General features: G+C 46.6%; 1 protein-coding gene across 1 annotated transcript in view; it reads left to right on the top strand.

Moving 5' to 3' along the window:
* LOC124025772 (neurobeachin-like) overlaps window positions 1–20,602 on the top strand; it is a gene marked incomplete at both ends in the record, with an annotated part of 75,819 nt that extends 55,217 nt beyond the window's left edge. The window contains 8 exons of the mRNA XM_046339108.1: window positions 1,131–1,248; window positions 1,455–1,647; window positions 8,711–9,130; window positions 9,500–9,766; window positions 10,372–10,836; window positions 11,736–11,962; window positions 15,401–15,554; window positions 20,575–20,602. Coding sequence (XP_046195064.1) covers window positions 1,131–1,248; window positions 1,455–1,647; window positions 8,711–9,130; window positions 9,500–9,766; window positions 10,372–10,836; window positions 11,736–11,962; window positions 15,401–15,554; window positions 20,575–20,602 — 1,872 coding nt within the window. The remainder of the gene's footprint in view (window positions 1–1,130; window positions 1,249–1,454; window positions 1,648–8,710; window positions 9,131–9,499; window positions 9,767–10,371; window positions 10,837–11,735; window positions 11,963–15,400; window positions 15,555–20,574) is intronic.
* Window positions 20,603–22,500: the final 1,898 nt, after the last annotated feature.

The following is a 22,500-nucleotide window of genomic DNA, read 5'->3' as shown; positions in this document are numbered from 1 at the left end:
CTTCATCATCAACTAGTCTAGTCAACTTCTCCCTCTTCTCCTTCTCCCCCCTCCTCTCCTCTCTCTCCCTCCTCTCCCCCTCCTCCCTTCTCTCCTCTCTCTCCCTCCTCTCCCCCTCCTCCCTTCTCTCATCTTCCTCCCTCTCCTCTCTCTCCCTCCTGCCTCCTCTCTCTCTCTCCTTCCTCCCTTGTCTTTTCTCCTCTCTCCCCCCTCCTTCCTTGTCTCCTCTCCCCTCTCCTCCCTACTCTCCCTCCTCTCCCCACCTCCTCCCTCTTCTCCTCTCCTCCCTCATCTCCTCTCCTCCCTACTCTCCCTCATCTCCTCTCCTCCCTACTCTCCCTCCTCTCCCCACCTCCTCCCTCTTCTCCTCTCCTCCCTCATCTCCTCTCCTCCCTCATCTCCTCTCCTCCCTACTCTCCCTCCCTCCTCTCCTCCCCACTCCATCGTCTCCTCTCAACTCCCTCCTTCTCCCTCCTCTCCTCTCTCTCCCCCCTCCCTCCCTCTCCTCTCTATCGCCCATCCCTCGTCTCCTCTCCCTCCTCTCCCTCCCTCCCCCTACCTCGTCTCCTCTCATCTCCCTCCTCCTCCCTCCTCTCCTCTCTCTCGCCCACCCCTCGTCTCCTCTCCCTCCCCCTCTCTCTTCTCCTCTCCTCTCCCTCCCCCTCCCTCTTCTCCTCTCCCTCCTCTCCTCTCTCTCTCTCTCCCTCCTCTCCCCTCCTCTCCCTCTCTCTCCCCTCCCTCATCTCCTCTCCCTCTTCTCCTCTCTGTCCCCCCTCCCTCCTGTCCTCTCTATCTCCCTCCTCTCCCTCTTCTCCTCTCTCTTTCCCTCCTCCCTCTCCTCTCTCCCCTCTCCCCCTCCTCCATTCTCTCCTCTTCCTCCCCTCTCCTCTCCCCCTCCCTCCCCCTCGTCTCCTCTCATCTCCCTCCTCCTCCCTCCTCTCCCTCCTCTCCCTCTCCCTCCTCTCCTCTCTCCCCCCTCTCCCCCCTCCTCCATTCTCTCCTCTTCCTCCCTCTCCTCTTCCTCCCTCTCCTCCCTCCCTACTCTCTCTCCTTCCCCGTCTCCTCTCCCTCCTCTCCTCTCTCCCTCCTCCCCTCTCCTCCCCTCTCCCCTCCCCCTCCCTCTCTTTCAGTGATTTTGAAGGTGGTAGCGACCTTGTTGAAGAACTGTAGTCCTGAACTGATGCAGGTCAAGACACTGTTCCTGTCTGACATGATCAAACTGTTCAGCAGCAGCCGAGAGAACAGACGGTGAGGACACACACACACACGCACACACCACACACCACACACACACACCACGCACACGCACACGCACACGCACACACCACACACACCCACCCTATGAATAGTTGAGATGTTAAGTTGTCCATCTCTAGGTTGTCAGTCTGGGTTATGTCAACCCTAACAACATTATTGATCACAGTATGAATATGATAGATGATGTCTGTCTCTAGGTGTCTGTTACAGTGTTCGGTGTGGCAGGACTGGATGTTCAGTCTGGGATACATCAACCCCAAGAGCCCAGAGGAACAGAAGATAGCAGAGATGGTCTATAACATCTTCAGGATCCTGCTCTACCACGCCATCAAGTATGAGTGGGGGGGATGGAGGGTCTGGGTGGATACGTTGTCCATCGCTCACTCCAAGGTAAACACACACTGTGTGTGTGTGTGTGTGTGTGTGTGTGTGTGTGGGGTGGTGGTGGGTGTGGGGTGGGGGGGGGGGGTTTAATTGGACACGTCCCACAGGAAGCAGTATTTAAATTGAATTTGAAATTCCTTTCTCCCCCCTCCCCCCACAGAACTACTCCTTGACCTCTTTCTCTCCTCTAGATGACATCCTGTAACTAGTGGGGTCTGAACGCCCAACAACCTGCCCACTAGACTCCATCCCCTCCTCCATCCCCTCCTCCCTCCTCCATCCCCTCCTCCCTTCTCCATCCCCTCCTCCCTTCTCCATCCCCTCCTCCCTTCTCCATCCCCTCCTCCATCCCCTCCTCCCTTCTCCATCCCTCCTCCATCCCCTCCTCCCTCCTCCATCCCCTCCTCCCTTCTCCATCCCCTCCTCCCTTCTCCATCCCCTCCTCCCTTCTCCATCCCCTCCTCTATCCCCTCCTCCATCCCCTCCTCCCTCCATCCCCTCCTCCATCCCTCCTCCCTTCTCCATCCCCTCCATCCCTTCTCCATCCCCTCCATCCATCCCTCCTCCCTCCATCCCCTCCTCCCTCCTCCATCCCTCCTCCTATTCCTCACTCCCTCTCCTCCCTCCTCCATCCCTCCTCCCTATTCCTCACTTCCCTCATCAACTCCTCCCTCCTCCATCCTTCTCCATCCCCTCCTCCCTTCTCCTCCTCCTCCCTTCTCCATCCCCTACTCTATCCCCTCCTCCATCCCTCCTCCCTTCTCCATCCCCTCCCATCCCCTCCTCCCTTCTCCATCCCCTTCTCCATCCCCTTCTCCATCCCCTCCTCCATCCCCTCCTCCCTCCTCCATCCCCTCCTCCCTCCTCCATCCCTCCTCCCTATTCCTCACTTCCCTCATCAACTCCTCCCTCCTCCATCCCCTCCTCCTATTCCTCTCTCATCAACTCCTCCCTGACCACTGGCTGCATCCTCTGACTTCAACTGTCCCTTCTCCTCAAGAAACCCTCAACCCCTCTGATCAAACCCCTCCCTCTCATCTCAACCCCTCTGACTTCAAGATGTCCCTCCTCCTCCCTCTCAACCCTCCTCCTCCATCCCCTCCTCAAGAAACCGACTCTCAACCCCTCTGACTTCCCAAACTGTCCCGAGTCCTCCTTGAACTGTCCCGGAAGCCGCTCCCCTCAAGAAATCCTCTCAACCCCTCTGACTTCAAACTGTCCCGGCCGCTCCCTCCTCAAGAAACCGACTCTCAACCCCTGACTTCCTCCTCCATCCCCTCCTCTCTCAACCCTCTGACTTCAAACTGTCCCTCGCTTCCCTCAAGAAACCATCAACCCTCTGACTTCAAACTGTCCCGAGTCGCTCCCCTCAAGAAACCGATTCTCAACCCCTCTGACACTGGCTCCCTCCTCAAGAAACCGACTCTCCCCTCTGACTTCAAACTGTCCCGATCGCTCCCTCCTCAAGAAACCGACTCTCAACCCCTCTGACTTCAAAAGTCGCTCCCCTCCTCAAGAAACCGACTCTCAACCCCTCTGACTTCAAACTGTCCCAGTCGCTCCTCCTCAAGAAACCGACTCAACCCCTCTGACTTCAAACTGTCCCGAGTCGCTCCCCTCCTCAAGAAACCGACTCTCAACCCCTCTGACTTCAAGATGTCCTGTCCTCCTCAAGAAACCGACTCTCAACCCCTCTGACTTCAAGATGTCCCGAGTCGCTCCCCTCCTCAAGAAACCGACTCTCAACCCCTCTGACTTCAAGATGTCCCGAGTCGCTCCCCTCCTCAAGAAACCGACTCTCAACCCCTCTGACATCAAGATGTCCCGAGTTGCTCCCCTCCTCAAGAAACCGACTCTCAACACCTCTTGACTTCAAGATGTCCCGAGTCGCTCCCCTCCTCAAGAAACCGACTCTCAACCCCTCTGACATCAAGATGTCCCGAGTTGCTCCCCTCCTCAAGAAACCGACTTTCAACACCTCTGACTTCAAAAACGACATCCCTTCTCTGTTTTCTTTCCAGAACACTCCGTCTTCGAGCATTCCGTCCTCTGACCAACTCTCTCGTTTCTCTCTCAGAATGATCTTCTTGACCCTAATCAGTCAGGCTTCAAGACGAGTCACTGAACCGAGATCTCTGCTCTCCTCTCTGTCACAAGCTGACTCTGTTCTCATCCTCCTAGATCCTATCCTCTGCCTTTGTCAGATCCTCCTGTCCACCCTCTCAGGACTGGGCGTCTCAGGCTCTATCAGATCCTCTGTTTCAGGAAGGCTCTATCAGATCCTCCTCTCTCAGGGCTGGGTGTCTCAGTCTCTATCAGATCCTCCTCCCTCACTCTCTCAGGGCTGGGAGAACTATCAGATCCTCTCCACCCTCTCAGGGCTGGACTCTCAAACTATCAGTCCACCCTCTCAGGGCTGGGAGACTCAGGCTCTATCAGATCCTCCTCTCAACCCTCTCAGGGCTGGGTGTCTCAGGCTCTATCAGATCCTCCTCTCCACCCTCTCAGATCTGAGCTTCTCAGGCTCTATCACCACTCCTGGATTGCATCCTACCTGGCAGGCCCCTCCTACCAGGTGATGTGGAGAGGATCTGTGTCTGCACCACATACTCTCACTACTGGTGTCCCCCAGGGCTCGGTTCTAGTCCCTCTCTTCTTCTCTCTATAGACCAAATCACTCAGCTCTGTCATATCCTCACATGGTCTCTCCTATCACTGCTATGAGGATGGACCTCTCCTCTACTATCAGTGCTATGAGGATGGACCTCTCCTCTACTATCAGTGCTATGAGGATGGACCTCTCCTCTACTATCAGTGCTATGAGGATGGACCTCTCCTCTTCTATCAGTGCTATGAGGATGGACCACTCCTCTTCTATCAGTGCTATGAGGATGGACCTCATAGCAACTTCTACAACTTCTCATGTCCAGTTATTTAAAAATAATCTCCAAAAATATCACTATTTTTAATACAAGCCATAGAAAGCTGGTTGCAATTTCAGTCAAATATTATGGATAAACTCAAATATAGTAATTGAAAAAAAATAAACAATATTTTTGGAGATTTATTTTGTTTAAACGTTATAATCTTTGTAAATTGGATTGGCGGAGTTATGTAACATATGCAGCCAACAAAATTATATGGAAATGTTCTGTCCAAATGACAAGCAACTGATTGCTGCATTACCACAAAAATCTCCACATGGAGATGGAACGTTTATGTCGGCCCTGTATAAAAGAACAAAATCGGTAGAAAAAGTATACCAGTTTAATTTAAAGACCAGCATATTGACAGCTGTACCATACAGGTTGCAAAGTAGCTGTGAGGAGATGTTTGATGTGCTGATTCAAAGTGTTTATAAACTTAGATTTATTTTTTTCTCTCCAAAACTTTGAGTTTTTTCCATTTTAAATGATTCTACAAAATTCTTGCAACCAATAGAATGTTATGTTCTGTATACGGGGGCGGGGCGGGGGGGGGATACAGCCAATCAGCTTGAACATTTACCTGCGAAGATGCAGAATCACTTGTTTTACCCATAAGTATTGTAGTTAGTGTTTTGGATCGCAGGATCAGGACTAGCTGGGACGAAAACATTTACTTAATATCATCTTTGCAAATAGCGCTGCTGAGTGACTAGTAATGAATGGTCAGTCAATCAATAAAATCATAGTATATTTTAGTACATCCATCTGTCATTCAGAATCTACGTATGAGAATAGAAAGGTTCAGAACTTTTTTGTGAAACGTCACAGTACAGTTAAAAATATATATTTGGCAAGTAGAAGTCTGGAAAAGTTTTAGAGACACGATGGGAGGGGTTGAGGATAACTGAAGGGTAGGATTAGAAAATAAAGAGAGAACTCATGTAAAAGGTATTGCATATATAAACTGTGAATAGAAGCCTATGTATTTTTTGATTGTTAGTTTACTCCAGTTAGTGGAGGTGAGGTAGAGTTTAAAAAAATAAAAGTAAATATATATATATGGGGGATTGAAAATGATGAAAATAATGACATTGATAGAACACACCATCTATCTACAATGTTAAAGCTGCCCCCTAAATATAAATATATATTTAAAACTCCATGGTACCCCCTCCCAGAGTGCAAAGAACCTTGGCATGACCCTGGACATGACCCTGGACATGACCCTGGACATGACCCTGGACACAAACATCCTGTCATTCTCTGCCAACGTCAGCAGTGACTCGCTCCTGCATCCATAGACCTTTCCTCAGGCAGGAAGTGGCGCAGGTCTTTGTCCAGGCACGCTTGTCGTCTACTGCAACTCGGTTCCCCGGGTTGTGCCATCAAACATTCCCTGCAACTTATCCAGAACGATGCAGCCCGCCTGGTGTTTAACTTTCCCAAGTTCTCCCATGTCACTCTGCTCCTCTTCACACTCCACTGGCTTCCAGTTGAAGCTCACATCCACTCCAGACCATGGTGTTACCTACAGAACAGCAAGAGGAACTGCCCCTCCCTACCTTCAGGCTCTGCTACAACCCTACACCCCAACCCATCCACTACTAGACCATGGTGTTACCTACAGAACAGCTAGAGGAACTGCCCCTCCCTACCTTCAGGCTCTGTTCTAACCCTACACCCCAACCCATCCACTTCTAGACCATGGTGTTACCTACAGAACAGCTAGAGGAACTGCCCCTCCTTACCTTCAGGCTCTGGTCAAACCCTACACCCCAACCCATCCACTACTAGACCATGGTGTTACCTACAGAACAGCAAGAGGAACTGCCCCTCCCTACATTCAGGCTCTGATCAAACTCTACACCCCAAACCAAGCACTCCTCTGGTATCTTGGTCCTCCCACATCTAAAGGAGGGCAGCCCAGGCCAAGCTCTTCTCTGGTCTCTTGGCCCTCCCACCTCTAAAGGAGGGCAGCCCAGGCCAAGCTCTTCTCTGGTCTCTTGGCCCTCCCACCTCTAAAGGAGGGCAGCCCAGGCCAAGCTCTTCTTTGGTCTCTTGGCCCTCCCACCTCTAAAGGAGGGCAGCCCAGGCCAAGCTCTTCTTGGTCTCTGGCCCTCCCAATCTTAAAGGAGGGCAGCCCAGACCAAGCTCTTCTCTGGTCTCTTGGCCCTCCCACCTCTAAAGGAGGGCAGCCCAGGAAAGCTCTTCTCTTCAAACTTGGCCCTCTTAAAGGAGGGCATCCCAAAAATCCCACAGTCTCTTGGCCCTCCCTGAGAACAAATGAAAAGCTCTGAATTTGCTGATACTTTGAGGAAACGTAGCTCTCTGGTCTCGCCCTCCCAGCTATCTTAAGATGAATGCCCTAATTGTAAGTCGTTCTTGGCCCTAAAAGCTAAATGACTAACATGGAAATGTAATTGAAGGTCTCTTGGCCCTCCCATTCTATAAAATGCAGCCCAGGCCAAATTCAAATGTCTCATTCCTTACCTAAAGGATGGCAGCCCAGGCCAAGCTCTTCTTTAGTCTCTTGGCCCTCCTACCTGTAAACATAATGCAGCCCAGGCCAAGCTCTTCATTGTCCTGGCTAATAGTAACATAATGTAGCAGAATGGCAGAGTTAGCCCATCTTCTGAAAAACATAATGAAATGATCTCTTCAAACAGTATCTTAAATAATCCCACATACCCCCTGAGAACAAATGATTTTTAAAAAGCTCTGAATTTGCTGATACTTTGAGGAAATCATGTTGTGGGTTGTCTCTAATATCTTAAGATAATGCCCTTATATGTTTGGATAAAATCAAATGAAAAATGGAAATTTCCCATTGAAGGAATGCATTAGATTCAAAATGCTGAAAGGAAAATGTCTCATTTTACATAGACATTTTATATTATTGTTCCATACCATGTAATATAATTAGCAAATGGTATCTGTAGCATAATGTAACATAATGTAGCATAATGTAACATAATGTATCATAATGCATAATGTAGCATAATGTAGCATAATGTAACATAATGTAGCATAATGTAACATAATGTAATGATGAAACATTTAGATTTTTAAAACTCATTCTCCTAAAAGTATTTGGAAAATTATAAAATCATGTTGTGGGTTGTCTCTAATAATTCATAATCCTCTTATATGTTTTTAAACATCAGAAGAAATTTCCCAGAATGCATTAGATCAAACACTGCTGTATGAACAATGTCTGTTTGACATCTTTGAGGGGTGGCCAATTATTTGAAATGATGTCTTCCTTTTGATAAAAGATTTGTTCAATCAAATGACTGCTTCCTGGAGGGGGGGGTGGCCAATTCAAATGATGCTTCCTGAGGGGGGGTGGCCAATTCAAATGATGCTTCCTGAGGGGGGTGGCCAATTCAAATGATGCTTCCTGAGGGGGGTGGCCAATTCAAATGATGCTTCCTGAGGGGGTGGCCAATTCAAATGATGCTTCCTGAGGGGGTGGCCAATTCAAATGATGCTTCCTGAGGGGGGTGGCCAATTCAAATGATGCTTCCTGAGGGGGGTGGCCAATTCAAATGATGCTTCCTGAGGGGGTGGCCAATTCAAATGATGCTTCCTGAGGGGGTGGCCAATTCAAATGATGCTTCCTGAGGGGGTGGCCAATTCAAATGATGCTTCCTGAGGGGGTGGCCAATTCAAATGATGCTTCCTGAGGGGGGGTGGCCAATTCAAATGATGCTTCCTGATGCGCCTGAGGGGGGGGTGGCCAATTCAAATGATGCTTCCTGAGGGGGGTGGCCAATTCAAATGATGCTTCCTGAGGGGGTGGCCAATTCAAATGATGCTTCCTGAGGGGGGTGGCCAATTCAAATGATGCTTCCTGAGGGCGGGTGGCCAATTCAAATGATGCTTCCTGAGGGGGGTGGCCAATTCAAATGATGCTTCCTGAGGGGGTGGCCAATTAAAATGATGCTTCCTGAGGGGGTGGCCAATTCAAATGATGCTTCCTGGGGGGGGGGGTGGCCAATTCAAATGATGCTTCCTGAGGGGGGGTGGCCAATTAAAATGTAATTCAAATTCATTGTTTGAATTCAATTCAATTCAGAATTTGCGCTAACTCTGGCTAAGATGTTATTGATTATTAGTTATTGATCATGTCTCTTCCATAGGTAACATACGAGGCCCATAAGGAGTACCTGGCTAAGATGTACGAGGAGTACCAGCGACAGGAGGAGGAGAACATCAAGAAGGGAAAGAAAGGTTCCGTCTCCACCATCTCCGGCCTCTCGGCCACGCCCGCCCCCGTCGTCAACGGCGACCTGGAGATCCGCGAGCTGGACGACCACTCACAGACGCAGACCCCAGAAAGCGAGGCCGAGTACGGAGAGGGAGGAGGAGTGGATTCCAGGAACCTGCTCGCTGAGGGAGGGGTGGAGACGAAAGGACCCAACGGGGAGGCGTTGACCCCTGGGGAACAGGGGTCAGGGGAAAGGGCCGAAGTTCATGACCTCCTGGTGGATATCAAGGCGGAGAAAGTGGAGGCTACGGAGGTCAAATTAGATGACCTGGATCTATCCCCGGAAGGGACGGTGGGAAGAGGAGGGATGGGGGGACTGGGTGGAAGAGAGATAGGAGGAGGGAGAATGGAGGGACTGGGTGGAGGAGGGATAGGAGGAGGGAGAATGGAGGGACTGGGTGGAGGAGGGATAGGAGGGATTGGAGGAGGAAGGATGGGGGGACTGGGTGGAGGAGGGATAGGAGGGATTGGAGGAGGAAGGATGGAGGGACTTGGTGGAGGAGGGATTGGAGGAGGAAGGATGGAGGGACTGGGTGGAGGAGGGATAGGAGGGATTGGAGGAGGAAGGATGGAGGGACTGGGTGGAGGAGGGATAGGAGGGATTGGAGGAGGAAGGATGGAGGGACTGGGTGGAGGAGGGATTGGGGGAGGAAGGATGGAGGGACTGGGTGGAGGAGGGATAGGAGGAGGAAGGATGGGGAACGGGCCCCTGGTGGAGGTAGACTCCCTGTTGGACAGTGCCTACTGTGTTGTGGTGCGGAAGCTGAATGGCAACCACAGTAACCTGGTGCCTAAAGATGACACGGTGGTCACGGGGGCGGAGGCGGGGCCTGACGCCATGGAGGATGATGGGAACATGGGTCCGCTCATCACCCTCACTGACGAGAAGGACAGCGTCCCGAACAACAGAGGATTCCTCTTCAGCAAGGTAGAGGTTAAAGATGTGGTTTTGTTGTAGGAATATTATGTTAATATTATAATATTCATATTATGTTATTAATGGATTTGAAGAACACTGAAATGGGGTCGAAACACTGCAGATTTATTAATAAATTATATTGCTGCAGTCTTTTAATTGATAAATGAGCACCAGGCATTGGTACAGTCTTTTAATTAATAAATATGCACCATACATTGTTACAATATTTTAATTAATAAATAAGCACCAGGCATTGTTAGTCTTGAATTAAAACCTACAGGAGGGTATCTCTCCAGGAACATGGTTGGAGTGAAAACCTACAGGAGGGTATCTCTCCAGGAACAGGGTTGAAGTTAAAACCTACAGGAGGGTATCTCTCCAGGAACAGGGTTGGAGTTAAAACCTACAGGAGGGTATCTCTCCAGGAACAGGGTTGGTGTTAAAACCTACAGGAGGGTTTCTCTCCAGGAACAGGGTTGGAGTTAAAACCTACAGGAGGGTATCTCTCCAGGAACAGGGTTGGAGTTAAAACCTACAGGGGGGTATCTCTCCAGGAACAGGATTGGAGTCTTGGAGAGACTTGCTGAATTGTCTTTCTATCTTATCTTTTTAAGGTTGATGAGAAGCTTCTTCCAGCGCTGGCTTCCACAGAACCCCTGGTCCTTCCCAGCCCGGACCAGCCCCTCTCCTCAGGCCCCCTGGTCCTTCCCAGCCCGGACCAGCCCCTCTCCTCAGGCCCCGTCCACTCCTCCACCTGCCCCAGCGATGACCTGAGTCTTCTGGCCCACATGACCTCATGCGGAGGCTCAGACCTGAGCCAAGCCCACGGAGGGCTCCCCGAAGACGGGCCCTTCAATATCCAGAGACCCCTGGCTAACATCAGCTCCATCGCCCAGAGAGAGAGCCAGGCAGCTGAGTTCCAGGGCTACCCAGAGGTAGAGTTCCCGTCTGGGGCAGATGGAGAGGTGGCGGGGGGTAAGGCTGGAGGTGACGCGGCTAGCACCACATCTGATACTGAAAGGTCTGATGATGGGAAGGAGAAAGAGATGGAGAAGATACAGACAACCGCTACTACTCAGGTGGGTGACAGAAATATCTTACCCCAAATGTAGGGCGTCATTGTAAACAAGAATTTGATCTTAACTGACTTGCCAAGTGAAATAAATGTTTAAAAAATATATATATTAAAAAATATATATATATATATATAATGTTTTAAACCAAGTGAGATAACTCTGCTCCTTCAATTGCTACTGTACTTAGCCATGTCTTCAATAACTGAGACTGACCTAAGATAATGTTTACACAGCTGGCTAACACTGTTGGCTAACATAGCTGGCTAACACTGTTGGCTAACACAGCTGGCTAACACTGTTGGCTACACAGCTGGCTAACACTGTTGGCTAACACAGCTGGCTAACACAGCTGGCTAACACTGTTGGCTAACACAGCTGGCTAACACTGTTGGCTAACACTGTTGGCTAACACAGCTGGCTAACACAGCTGGCTAACACTGTTTGCTAACACAGCTGGCTAACAAAGCTGGCTAACACTGTTGGCTAACACAGCTGGCTAACACAGCTGGCTAACACCAGTTGCAGTAAATAGATCCCAAACAATCATGATACCTTCAAACTAACAAATAACAGCTAACTTAGTTATAGTTGTTAGCTTAGCTTCTGTAGCTGTTTTATTTTCAATATTCAGGTTGTTTTGACTGATGTTTTTAAGCTCATGTATTGTTTCCCTCCACAGTGATCCAGTTTGAGAGACACCTAGCTATTTAGCTTAGCCGATTAGCTTTTTGCTGAAGATATTGTTGTTAGGCTAGCAATTGTAGTTAACCAATTCAGCTGTTATTATTTCTAGTTTACCAGTTGATAGTTTACCACCACTCCTTTACCCTCCTCCCTAGGTGCTTCACGGTCGTACGGCGACCCAGTCAGAGCGTGACCTGTCTCTCTACTTCCCCCAACAGGCACTCCGTGGTCATCCGGCGACCCAGTCAGAGCGTGACCTGCGTGTGGACCTGGCCTTTAGAGGGATGATGACAGAACCCATGACGGAGGAGCAGCGACGCCAGTTCAGCCCCGGGCCTCGCACCACCATGTTCCGTATCCCAGAGTTTAAGTGGTCGCCCATGCATCAGCGCCTCCTCACAGACCTGCTGTTCGCCCTGGAGACCGACGTGCACGTGTGGAGGAGGTGAGGGTGGTCGGACTGTTTGTTTACGTCCCTGTTAGTGAGCATTTCTCATTTGTCTCGAGATAATCCATCCACCTGACAGGTGTGCTGAATAAACAGCGTGATTACACAGCTGCACCTTGTGCTGGGACAATAAAAGGCCACTCTAAAATGGTTAGTTTAATTATGCAACACAATGCCACAGATTTCTCTTGTTTTGAGGGATCAATTGGCATACTGACTGCAGGAATGTCCACTTGAGCTGTTGCCAGATAATATAATGTTCATTTCTCTACCATAAGCCGCCTCCAACTTTGTTTTAGAGAATTTGTCAGTACGTTCTACCGGCCTCACAACCACAGACCACGTGTAACCACGCCAGTCCAGGACCTCCACATCTGATTTCTTCACCTGCGGGATTGTCTGTCTGTTTAGCTGGCCTCAGCTGATGAAACTGAGGAGTATTTATGTCTGTAATAAAGGCTTTTTGTGGGGAAAAACACATTCTGATTGGCTGGGCCTCACTCTCCAGTAGGTAGACCTGGCTCCCAAGTGGGTGAGCCTATGCCCTCCCAGGCCCACCCAGGGCTGTCAGTCATGTTAAATCCATAGATTAGGGCCTAATCAGTGAATTTACATTGACTGATTTCCTTATATGAACTGTAAATTAGTAAAATCTTTGAAAAAAATTAAGGGGTCTTATATATGTGTGGATATGTGTGTATATGTATGTGTGTGTGTATATATATATATATATGTCTGTGTATATATTAATGTGTGTGTGTGTGTATACATACATACATACATACATACATACATACATACATACATACATACATACATACATACATACATACATACATACATACATACATACATACATACATACATACATACATACATACATACATACATACATACATACATACATACATACATACAGTGGGGCAAAAAAGTATTTAGTCAGCCACCAATTGTGCAAGTTCTCCCACTTAAAAAGATGAGAGGCCTATAATTTTCATCATACGTACACTTCAACTATGACTGACAAAATGAGAAAAAAAAATCCAGAAAAACACATTGTAGGATTTTTAATGAATTTATTTCCAAATTATGGTGGAAAATAAAGATATTCGATCGGGTTCGAGTCCAGGCCCTGGCTGGCCCACTCAAGGACATTCAGAGACTTGTCCCGAAGCCACTCTGGCGTTGTCTTGGCAGTGTGCTGAGGGTTGATGTCGGGTTCGAGTCCAGGCCCTGGCTGGCCCACTCAAGGACATTCAGAGACTTGTCCCGAAGCCACTCTGGCGTTGTCTTGGCAGTGTGCTTAGGGTTGATGTTGGGTTCGAGTCCAGGCCCTGGCTGGCCCACTCAAGGACATTCAGAGACTTGTCCCGAAGCCACTCTGGCGTTGTCTTGGCAGTGTGCTGAGGGTTGATGTCTACATTGAAGGGGTCTGAATACTTTTTATCAGCGTCATACCCGAGAAGACTCGAGAAGACTCGAGAAGACCCGAGAAGACTCGAGAAGACTCGAGAAGACTCGAGAAGACCCGAGAAGACCCGAGAAGACCCGAGAAGACCCGAGAAGACCCGAGAAGACTCGAGAAGACCCGAGAAGACCCGAGAAGACCCGAGAAGACCCGAGAAGACTCGAGAAGACTCGAGAAGACCCGAGAAGACGAGAAGACCGAGAAGACTCGAGAAGACCCGAGAAGACTCGAGAAGACCCGAGAAGACCCGAGAAGACTCGAGAAGACCCGAGAAGACCCGAGAAGACTCGAGAAGACCCGAGAAGACTCGAGAAGACCCGAGAAGACTCGAGAAGACCCGAGAAGACCCGAGAAGACTCGAGGCTGTAATCGCTGCCAAAAGTGCTTCAACAAAGTACTGAGTAAAGGGTCTGAATACTTATATAAATGTGATATTTCAGTTTTAGATTTTTTTGTCAATTCACTAAAATGTCTAAAAACATGTTTTTTGTTATTTTTATGGGGTATTGTGATGTCAGTATGGGGTGTTGTGATGTCAGTATGGGGTATTGTGATGTCAGTATGGGGTATTGTGATGTCAGTATGGGGTGTTGTGATGTCAGTATGGGGTATTGTGATGTCAGTATGGGGTATTGTGATGTCAGTACGGGGTGTTGTGATGTCAGTATGGGGTGTTGTGATGTCAGTATGGGGTGTTGTGATGTCAGTATGGGGTATTGTGATGTCAGTACGGGGTATTGTGATGTCAGTATGGGGTGTTGTGATGTCAGTACGGGGTGTTGTGATGTCAATATGGGGTGTTGTTTGTAGATTGATTGGGGGGGAAACTTATTCCACATTTTTCAGCCTGAATTGAAAATGTTTCAAATATTATTATTTTTTACCAAACTACACACAATAGTCCATAAAAAATGTAGTGAAAATTAAAAATATTATTTACTCACTCCACGTAGTCAATACATATCTACGTAACGTATATACAGTAGGTCAGATCAAGATACATGAAATGAATAACGAATTACATTTACAAAATATATTCTCAGCAGTCAGTCTTTCAGAGGGAATGATGGCAGCTCAATGAAAGTGTTTGTAGTTATTCTGTGGAATCCAGGATATAAGGAATGGTGTCAGAATGACTAGCAGGTGCAGACAATGACACAGACAATTACCTGGAGGCGTATCGTCCCCTGGTGTAAAATAGTGTATTATTAACCCCTCTCTCCTCTCCTCTCCTTTCCTTTCCTTTCTCCCCTCTCCTCTCTCCTCTCCTCTCTCTCCCCTCTCTCTCCTCCCTCTCCTCTCCTCCCTCTCCTCTCCCTCTCCCTCTCCCTCCTCTCCCTCTCCCTCCCCCTCTCCTCTTCCCCCTCTCCCTCTCCTCTTCCCCCTATCCTCCCTCTCCTCTCCTCTCCTCTCCTCTCCTCTCCCTCCTCTCCTCTCCTCTCCTCCTCCTCCCTCTCCTCTCCTCTCCTCTCCTCTCCCTCTCCTCTCCTCTCCCTCTCCCTCTCCCTCCTCTCCTCTCCCTCTCTCTCTCCTCTTCCCCCCTATCCTCCCTCTCCTCTCCCTCCCCCCCTCTCCCTCTCCTCTCTCCTCTCCTCTCTCCTCTCCTCTCTCTCCTCTCCTCTCCTCTCCTCTCCTCTCCTCTCCTCTCCTCTCCTCTCCTCTCTCCCTCTCCTCTCTCTCTCCTCTCTCTCCTCTCCCTCTCCTCTCCTCTCCCTCTCCTCTCCTCTCCTCTCCTCTCTCCTCCTCTCCCTCTCCCTCTCCTCTCCCTCTCCCTCTCCTCCTCTCCTCTCCCTCTCCCTCTCCTCTTCCCCCTATCCTCCCTCTCCTCTCTCCTCTTCCTCCTCTCCTCTCCTCTCCTCTCCTCTCCTCTCCTCCCTCTCCTCTCCTCTCCTCTCCTCTCCTCTCCTCTCCTCTCCTCTCCTCTCCTCTCCTCTCCTCTCCTCTCCCTCTCCCTCTCCTCTCTCCAGCCATTCGACCAAGTCAGTGATGGACTTTGTGAACAGCAATGAGAACATCATCTTTGTCCACAACACCATTCATCTCATCTCTCAGATGGTGGACAACATCATTATTGCCTGTGGAGGAATCCTTCCTCTACTCTCTGCTGCCACCTCCCCCTCTGTAAGTGTGGCTCACTGCTGCCCCCTTTTGGTGGGGAGGGAAACTGCAGGACGACTCATGTTGATCAGACCTGGGGCCTCATTTATCAAACGTGCATACATTTCTCTGTAAATTCTGGCGTACGTGAAGATTCTAGGATTTGCGTACGCAACATATACGCATGTTTTCATTGATAAATCAGAACTATATGTGTGCGCTTGTGAACGAGCATTACATTCCTGCCTGGAAAACACCCTCCATTCCCCTTTTATGGGAACAACAACGCCCTCATTCGCTGTGTGATTTGGAGGTGTTAGAACTGGGCCGTGACTGTTCCTGAAAGAAAAGCGTAATGTTTGATCAGGTTTGTGTAGAGGTGTAGAGGTGTAGGCAGATTGTGTGCATCTTTTGCAGTGACTTTTAAACAAAAATGCATACCTCCTATAGTGAGTGTGGAGCTAACAGCCACTCAGCGCCTAGTGGCCACGCAGCGCCTGACGGCCACGCAGCGCCTAACGGCCACTCAGCGCCTAACGGCCACTCAGCGCCTAACGGCCACTCAGCGCCTAACGGCCACTCAGCGCCTAACGGCCACTCAGCCAGCGCCTAACGGCCACTCAGCGCCTAACGGCCACTCAGCGCCTAACGGCCACTCAGCGCCAAACAGCCACGCAGCGCCTAACGGCCACTCAGCGCCAAACAGCCACGCAGCGCCTAACGGCCACTCAGCGCCAAACGGCCACTCAGCGCCTAACGGCCACGCAGCGCCTGACTGCCACTCAGCCCCAAACAGCCACGCAGCGCCTAACGGCCACTCAGCGCCAAACAGCCACGCAGCGCCTGACGGCCACTCAGCGCCTAGTGGCCACGCAGCGCCTAACGGCCACTCAGCGCATGACGGCCACTCAGCGCCAAACGGCCACTGTGGTTACTGTATCATCTAGTGGTTACTGTGGTTACTATATCATCTAGTGGTTACTGTGGTTACTATATCATCTAGTGGTTACTGTGGTTACTGTATCATCTAGTGGTTACTGTGGTTACTGTATCATCTAGTGGTTACTGTGGTTACTGTATCATCTAGTGGTTACTGCATCATCTAGTGGTTACTGTGGTTACTATATCATCTAGTGGTTACTGTGGTTACTGCATCATCTAGTGGTTACTGCATCATCTAGTGGTTACTGTGGTTACTGTATCATCTAGTGGTTACTGCATCATCTAGTGGTTACTGTGGTTACTATATCATCTAGTGGTTACTGTGGTTACTGTATCATCTAGTGGTTACTGCATCATCTAGTGGTTACTGTGGTTACTGTATCATCTAGTGGTTACTGTATCATCTAGTGGTTACTGTGGTTACTATATCATCTAGTGGTTACTGTGGTTACTGTATCATCTAGTGGTTACTGCATCATCTAGTGGTTACTGTGGTTACTGTATCATCTAGTGGTTACTGTGGTTACTATATCATCTAGTGGTTACTGTGGTTAATGTATCATCTAGTGGTTACTGTGGTTACTGATTCATCTAGTGGTTACTCTGGTTACTGTATCATCTAGTGGTTACTGTGGTTACTATATCATCTAGTGGTTACTGTGGTTACTATATCATCTAGTGGTTACTGTGGTTAATGTATCATCTAGTGGTTACTGTGGTTACTGTATCATCTAGTGGTTACTGTGGTTACTGTATCATCTAGTGGTTACTGTGGTTACTGCATCATCTAGTGGTTACTGTGGTTACTATATCATCTAGTGGTTACTGTGGTTACTATATCATCTAGTGGTTACTGTGGTTACTGTATCATCTAGTGGTTACTGTGGTTACTATATCATCTAGTGGTTACTGTGGTTACTATATCATCTAGTGGTTACTGTGGTTACTGTATCATCTAGTGGTTACTGTGGTTACTGTATCATCTAGTGCTTACTGTGGTTACTGTATCATCTAGTGGTTACTGCATCATCTAGTGGTTACTGTGGTTACTGTATCATCTAGTGGTTACTGCATCATCTAGTGGTTACTGTGGTTACTGTATCATCTAGTGGTTACTGTGGTTACTATATCATCTAGTGGTTACTGTGGTTACTGTATCATCTAGTGGTTACTGCATCATCTAGTGGTTACTGTGGTTACTGTATCATCTAGTGGTTACTGTGGTTACTGTATCATCTAGTGGTTACTGCATCATCTAGTGGTTACTGCATCATCTAGTGGTTACTGTGGTTACTGTATCATCTAGTGGTTACTGCATCATCTAGTGGTTACTGTGGTTACTGCATCATCTAGTGGTTACTGTGGTTACTGCATCATCTAGTGGTTACTGTGGTTACTGCATCATCTAGTGGTTACTGTGGTTACTGCATTATCTAGTGGTTACTGTGGTTACTATATCATCTAGTGGTTACTGTGGTTACTGTATCATCTAGTGGTTACTGCATCATCTAGTGGTATCATCTAGTGGTTACTGTGGTTACTGTATCATCTAGTGGTTACTGCATCATCTAGTGGTTACTGCATCATCTAGTGGTTACTGTGGTTACTGCATCATCTAGTGGTTACTGTGGTTACTGTATCATCTAGTGGTTACTGCATCATCTAGTGGTTACTGTGGTTAATGTATCATCTAGTGGTTACTGTGGTTACTGTATCATCTAGTGGTTACTGTGGTTACTGTATCATCTAGTGGTTACTGTGGTTACTGTATCATCTAGTGGTTACTGTGGCTACTATATCATCTAGTGGTTACTGTGGTTAATGTATCATCTAGTGGTTACTGTGGTTACTATATCATCTAGTGGTTACTGTGGTTACTATATCATCTAGTGGTTACTGTGGTTACTGTATCATCTAGTGGTTACTGTGGTTACTATATCATCTAGTGGTTACTGTGGTTACTATATCATCTAGTGGTTACTGTGGTTACTGTATCATCTAGTGGTTACTGTTGTTACTGTATCATCTAGTGGTTACTGTGGTTACTGTATCATCTAGTGGTTACTGTGGTTACTATATCATCTAGTGGTTACTGTGGTTACTATATCATCTAGTGGTTACTGTGGTTACTGTATCATCTAGTGGTTACTGTGGTTACTATATCATCTAGTGGTTACTGTGGTTACTGTATCATCTAGTGGTTATATCATCTAGTGGTTACTGTGGTTACTATATCATCTAGTGGTTACTGGTTACTGTATCATCTAGTGGTTACTGTGGTTACTGTATCATCTAGTGGTTACTGTGGTTACTGTATCATCTAGTGGTTACTGTGGTTAATGTATCATCTAGTGGTTACTGTATCATCTAGTGGTTACTGTGGTTACTGCATCATCTAGTGGTTACTGTGGTTACTGTATCATCTTGTGGTTACTGTACCTCTAGGGGTTACTGTGTTTACTGTATCATCTAGGGGTTACTGTGGTTACTGTATAATCTAGTGGTTACTGTGGTTACTGCATCATCTAGTGGTTACTGTGGTTACTGTATCATCTTGTGGTTACTGTACCCTCTAGGGTTACTGTGGTTACTGTATCATCTAGTGGTTACTGTGGTTACTGTATCATCGAGTGGTTACTGTATCATCATTTAACACCTGATAGTGCTACTTCCTCTCTGGCTCCTCTTGTTATGAATATATATTCAGTTTAACACCTGATAGTGCCATTTCCTCTCTCTGGTGCCTCTTGTTATGAATATATATTCAGTTTAACACCTGATAGTGCTACTTCCTCTCTGGCTCATTTTGTTATGAAATATATTCAGTTTAACACCTGATAGTGCTACTTCCTCTCTGGCTCCTCTTGTTATGAATATATATTCATTTTAACACCTGATAGTGCTACTTTCCTTGTTATGAATATATATTCAGTTTAACACCTGATAGTGCTACTTCCTTGTTATGAATATATATTCAGTTTAACACCTGGATAGTGCTACTTCCTCTCTCTGGTGCCTCTTGTTATGAATATATATTCAGTTTAACACCTGATAGTGCTACTTCCTCTCTGGCCTCTTGTTATGAATATATATTCAGTTTAACACCTGATAGTGCTACTTCCTCTCTGGGCTCATTTTGTTATGAATATATATTCAGTTTAACACCTGATAGTGCTACTTCCTCTCTGGCTCATTTTGTTATGAATATATATTCAGTTTAACACCTGATAGTGCTACTTCCTCTCTCTGGCTCCTCTTGTTATGAATATATATTCAGTTTAACACCTGATAGTGCTACTTCCTCTCTCTCCTCTTGTTATGAATATATATTCAGTTTAACACCTGATAGTGCTATTTCCTCTGGCTCCTCTTGTTATGAATATATATTCAGTTTAACACCTGATAGTGCTACTTCCTCTGGCTCCTCTTGTTATGAATATATATTCAGTTTAACACCTGATAGTGCTACTTCCTCTGGCTCCTCTTGTTATGAATATATATTCAGTTTAACACCTGATAGTGCTACTTCCTCTCTGGCTCATTTTGTTATGAATATATATTCAGTTTAACACCTGATAGTGCTATTTCCTCTCTGGTGCCTCTTGTTATGAATATATATTCAGTTTAACACCTGATAGTGCTACTTCCTCTCTGGCTCCTTTTGTTCATTATATTCAACAACAATACTACATTGGTTTATATCTTTAATAACTTTTAATTATTTTGACTTAAACTTTATAACATTGAGTTCTCAATCAAACTAAAGTATTCTAACTTGATTTTCTAAGTTCTGCTCATTGTTTTAATTAATCATAATGGTTTTCTTCTTTCTTTCTCTGTTATCTGTACTCTGTTCTTTCTCTGTTATCTCTGTTCTTTCTCTGTTATCTCTGTTCTTTTCTGTTATCTCTGTTCTTTCTCTGTTATCTCTGTTCTTTCTTCTGTTATCTCTGTTCTTTTCTGTTATCTCTGTTCTTTCTCTGTTATCTCTGTTCTTTCTCTGTTATCTCTGTTCTTTCTGTTATCTCTGTTCTTTATGTTATCTCTGTTCTTTCTCATCCTCTCCGTGCGTTTGTGTTTCTGCTTCTGTCTGTTTGTGCAGAGTTCAAAGGTCAGTGCAAACACTGTAAGTTCCTCGTTTATTTGTCTTCATATATTTTCACTGCATTCTGTTGTTTGTAGCGTAGCGATATGACTAACATTTGCTTTTGTTGACATCCATAATTGTTCATTTTCTAGACTCTTCTGTTCCTAGACTGTCTCTGCTTGTATATGCTTGTTTACTGTTAATTTGTATTGTTTATTTCACTTTATATATTATCTACCTCACTTGCTTTGGCAATGTTAACACATGTTTCCCATGCCAATACAGCCCTTGAATTGAATTGAATTGATATACTGTAGAGAGAGATATAGAGATGTACTGTAGAGAGAGATATAGAGATGTACTGTAGAGAGAGATATAGAGATGTACTGTAGAGAGAGATATAGAGATGTACTGCAGAGAGAGATATAGAGATATACTGTAGAGAGATATAGAGATGTACTGTAGAGAGAGATATAGAGATATACTGTAGAGAAAGATATAGAGGTATAGAGATATACTGTAGAGAGAGATATAGAGATATACTGTAGAGAGAGATATAGAGATATACTGTAGAGAGAGATATAGAGATATACTGTAGAGAGAGATATAGAGATGTACTGTAGAGAGAGATATAGAGATGTACTGTAGAGAGAGATATAGAGATATACTGTAGAGAGAGATATAGAGATGTACTGTAGAGAGAGATATAGAGATGTACTGTAGAGAGATATAGAGATATACTGTAGAGAGAGATATAGAGATGTACTGTAGAGAGAGATATAGAGATATACTGTAGAGAAAGATATAGAGGTATAGAGATATACTGTAGAGAGAGATATAGAGATATACTGTAGAGAGAGAGATAGAGATATACTGTAGAGAGAGATATAGAGATATACTGTAGAGAGATATAGAGATATACTGTAGAGAGAGATATAGAGATGTACTGTAGAGAGAGATATAGAGATGTACTGTAGAGAGAGATATAGAGATATACTGTAGAGAGAGAGATAGAGATATACTGTAGAGAGAGAGATAGAGATATACTGTAGAGATATAGAGATGTACTGTAGAGAGATATAGAGATATACTGTGGAGAGAGATATTGAGATATACTGTAGAGAAATATAGAGATCATTTTTATTGTTTATTTCACTTTTGAATATTATCTACTTCACTTCCTTTGGGAGAGGGAGAGGGAGAGGGAGAGGGAGAGGGAGAGGGAGAGGGAGAGGGAGAGGGAGAGAGAGAGAGGGAGAGAGAGAGAGGGAGAGAGAGAGAGGGAGAGAGAGAGAGAGAGAGAGAGAGAGAGAGAGAGAGATCACACACACACATATATATATATGTATATGTATGTGTGATCTCTATACCTCTCTCTCTCTCTCAATTCAATTCAAGGGGCGTTATTGGCATGGGAAACATGAGTTAACATTGCCAAACTCTCTACATATATATATATATATCTCACAGAGATGAGAATATGTTCACTATCTCTGTGATCTCTCTCTATGTATATCTCAGTCTCTCTATATGTATATATATGTATAGAGAGAGACTGAGATATACAGTAGATATATAGAGAGAGATCACAGAGATAGTATTCTCATCTCTGTGTGGAACCTAAAGAAGGAGAGAGGAGATGGAGGAGGAGTCGACCTCAGAAGGGGTCAAAGGGTGAGGAGGTGACCCTGTCCCAGGTGGAGAGGTGCGTAACGTACCAACCCAAACCAACCCTAGCACCGTGCCCTCCCTGTTAGTCCTTCACCAGTCCTCTAAGGAAAGCTAAGGAGAGTTTGGAGACTGGCACGTAACGCAGGCGTCTGTGTGTGCATGTCTGGCTCCTCCCTACCACTCCCCACTCTCTTGTCCCATCCCCTACTCACAAAGCCAGTGATGTAGTATGCAGAGTCGGCAAAACCTCGACGATCACAGGCAGCAAAA

Source organism: Oncorhynchus gorbuscha, unplaced genomic scaffold (genome assembly GCF_021184085.1).
Source record: "Oncorhynchus gorbuscha isolate QuinsamMale2020 ecotype Even-year unplaced genomic scaffold, OgorEven_v1.0 Un_scaffold_2442, whole genome shotgun sequence".
NCBI classification, from domain to species: Eukaryota; Metazoa; Chordata; class Actinopteri; order Salmoniformes; family Salmonidae; genus Oncorhynchus; species Oncorhynchus gorbuscha.
Note: the sequence above shows the minus strand (reverse complement) of the source record. Positions and strands in the feature narration are given on the sequence as shown.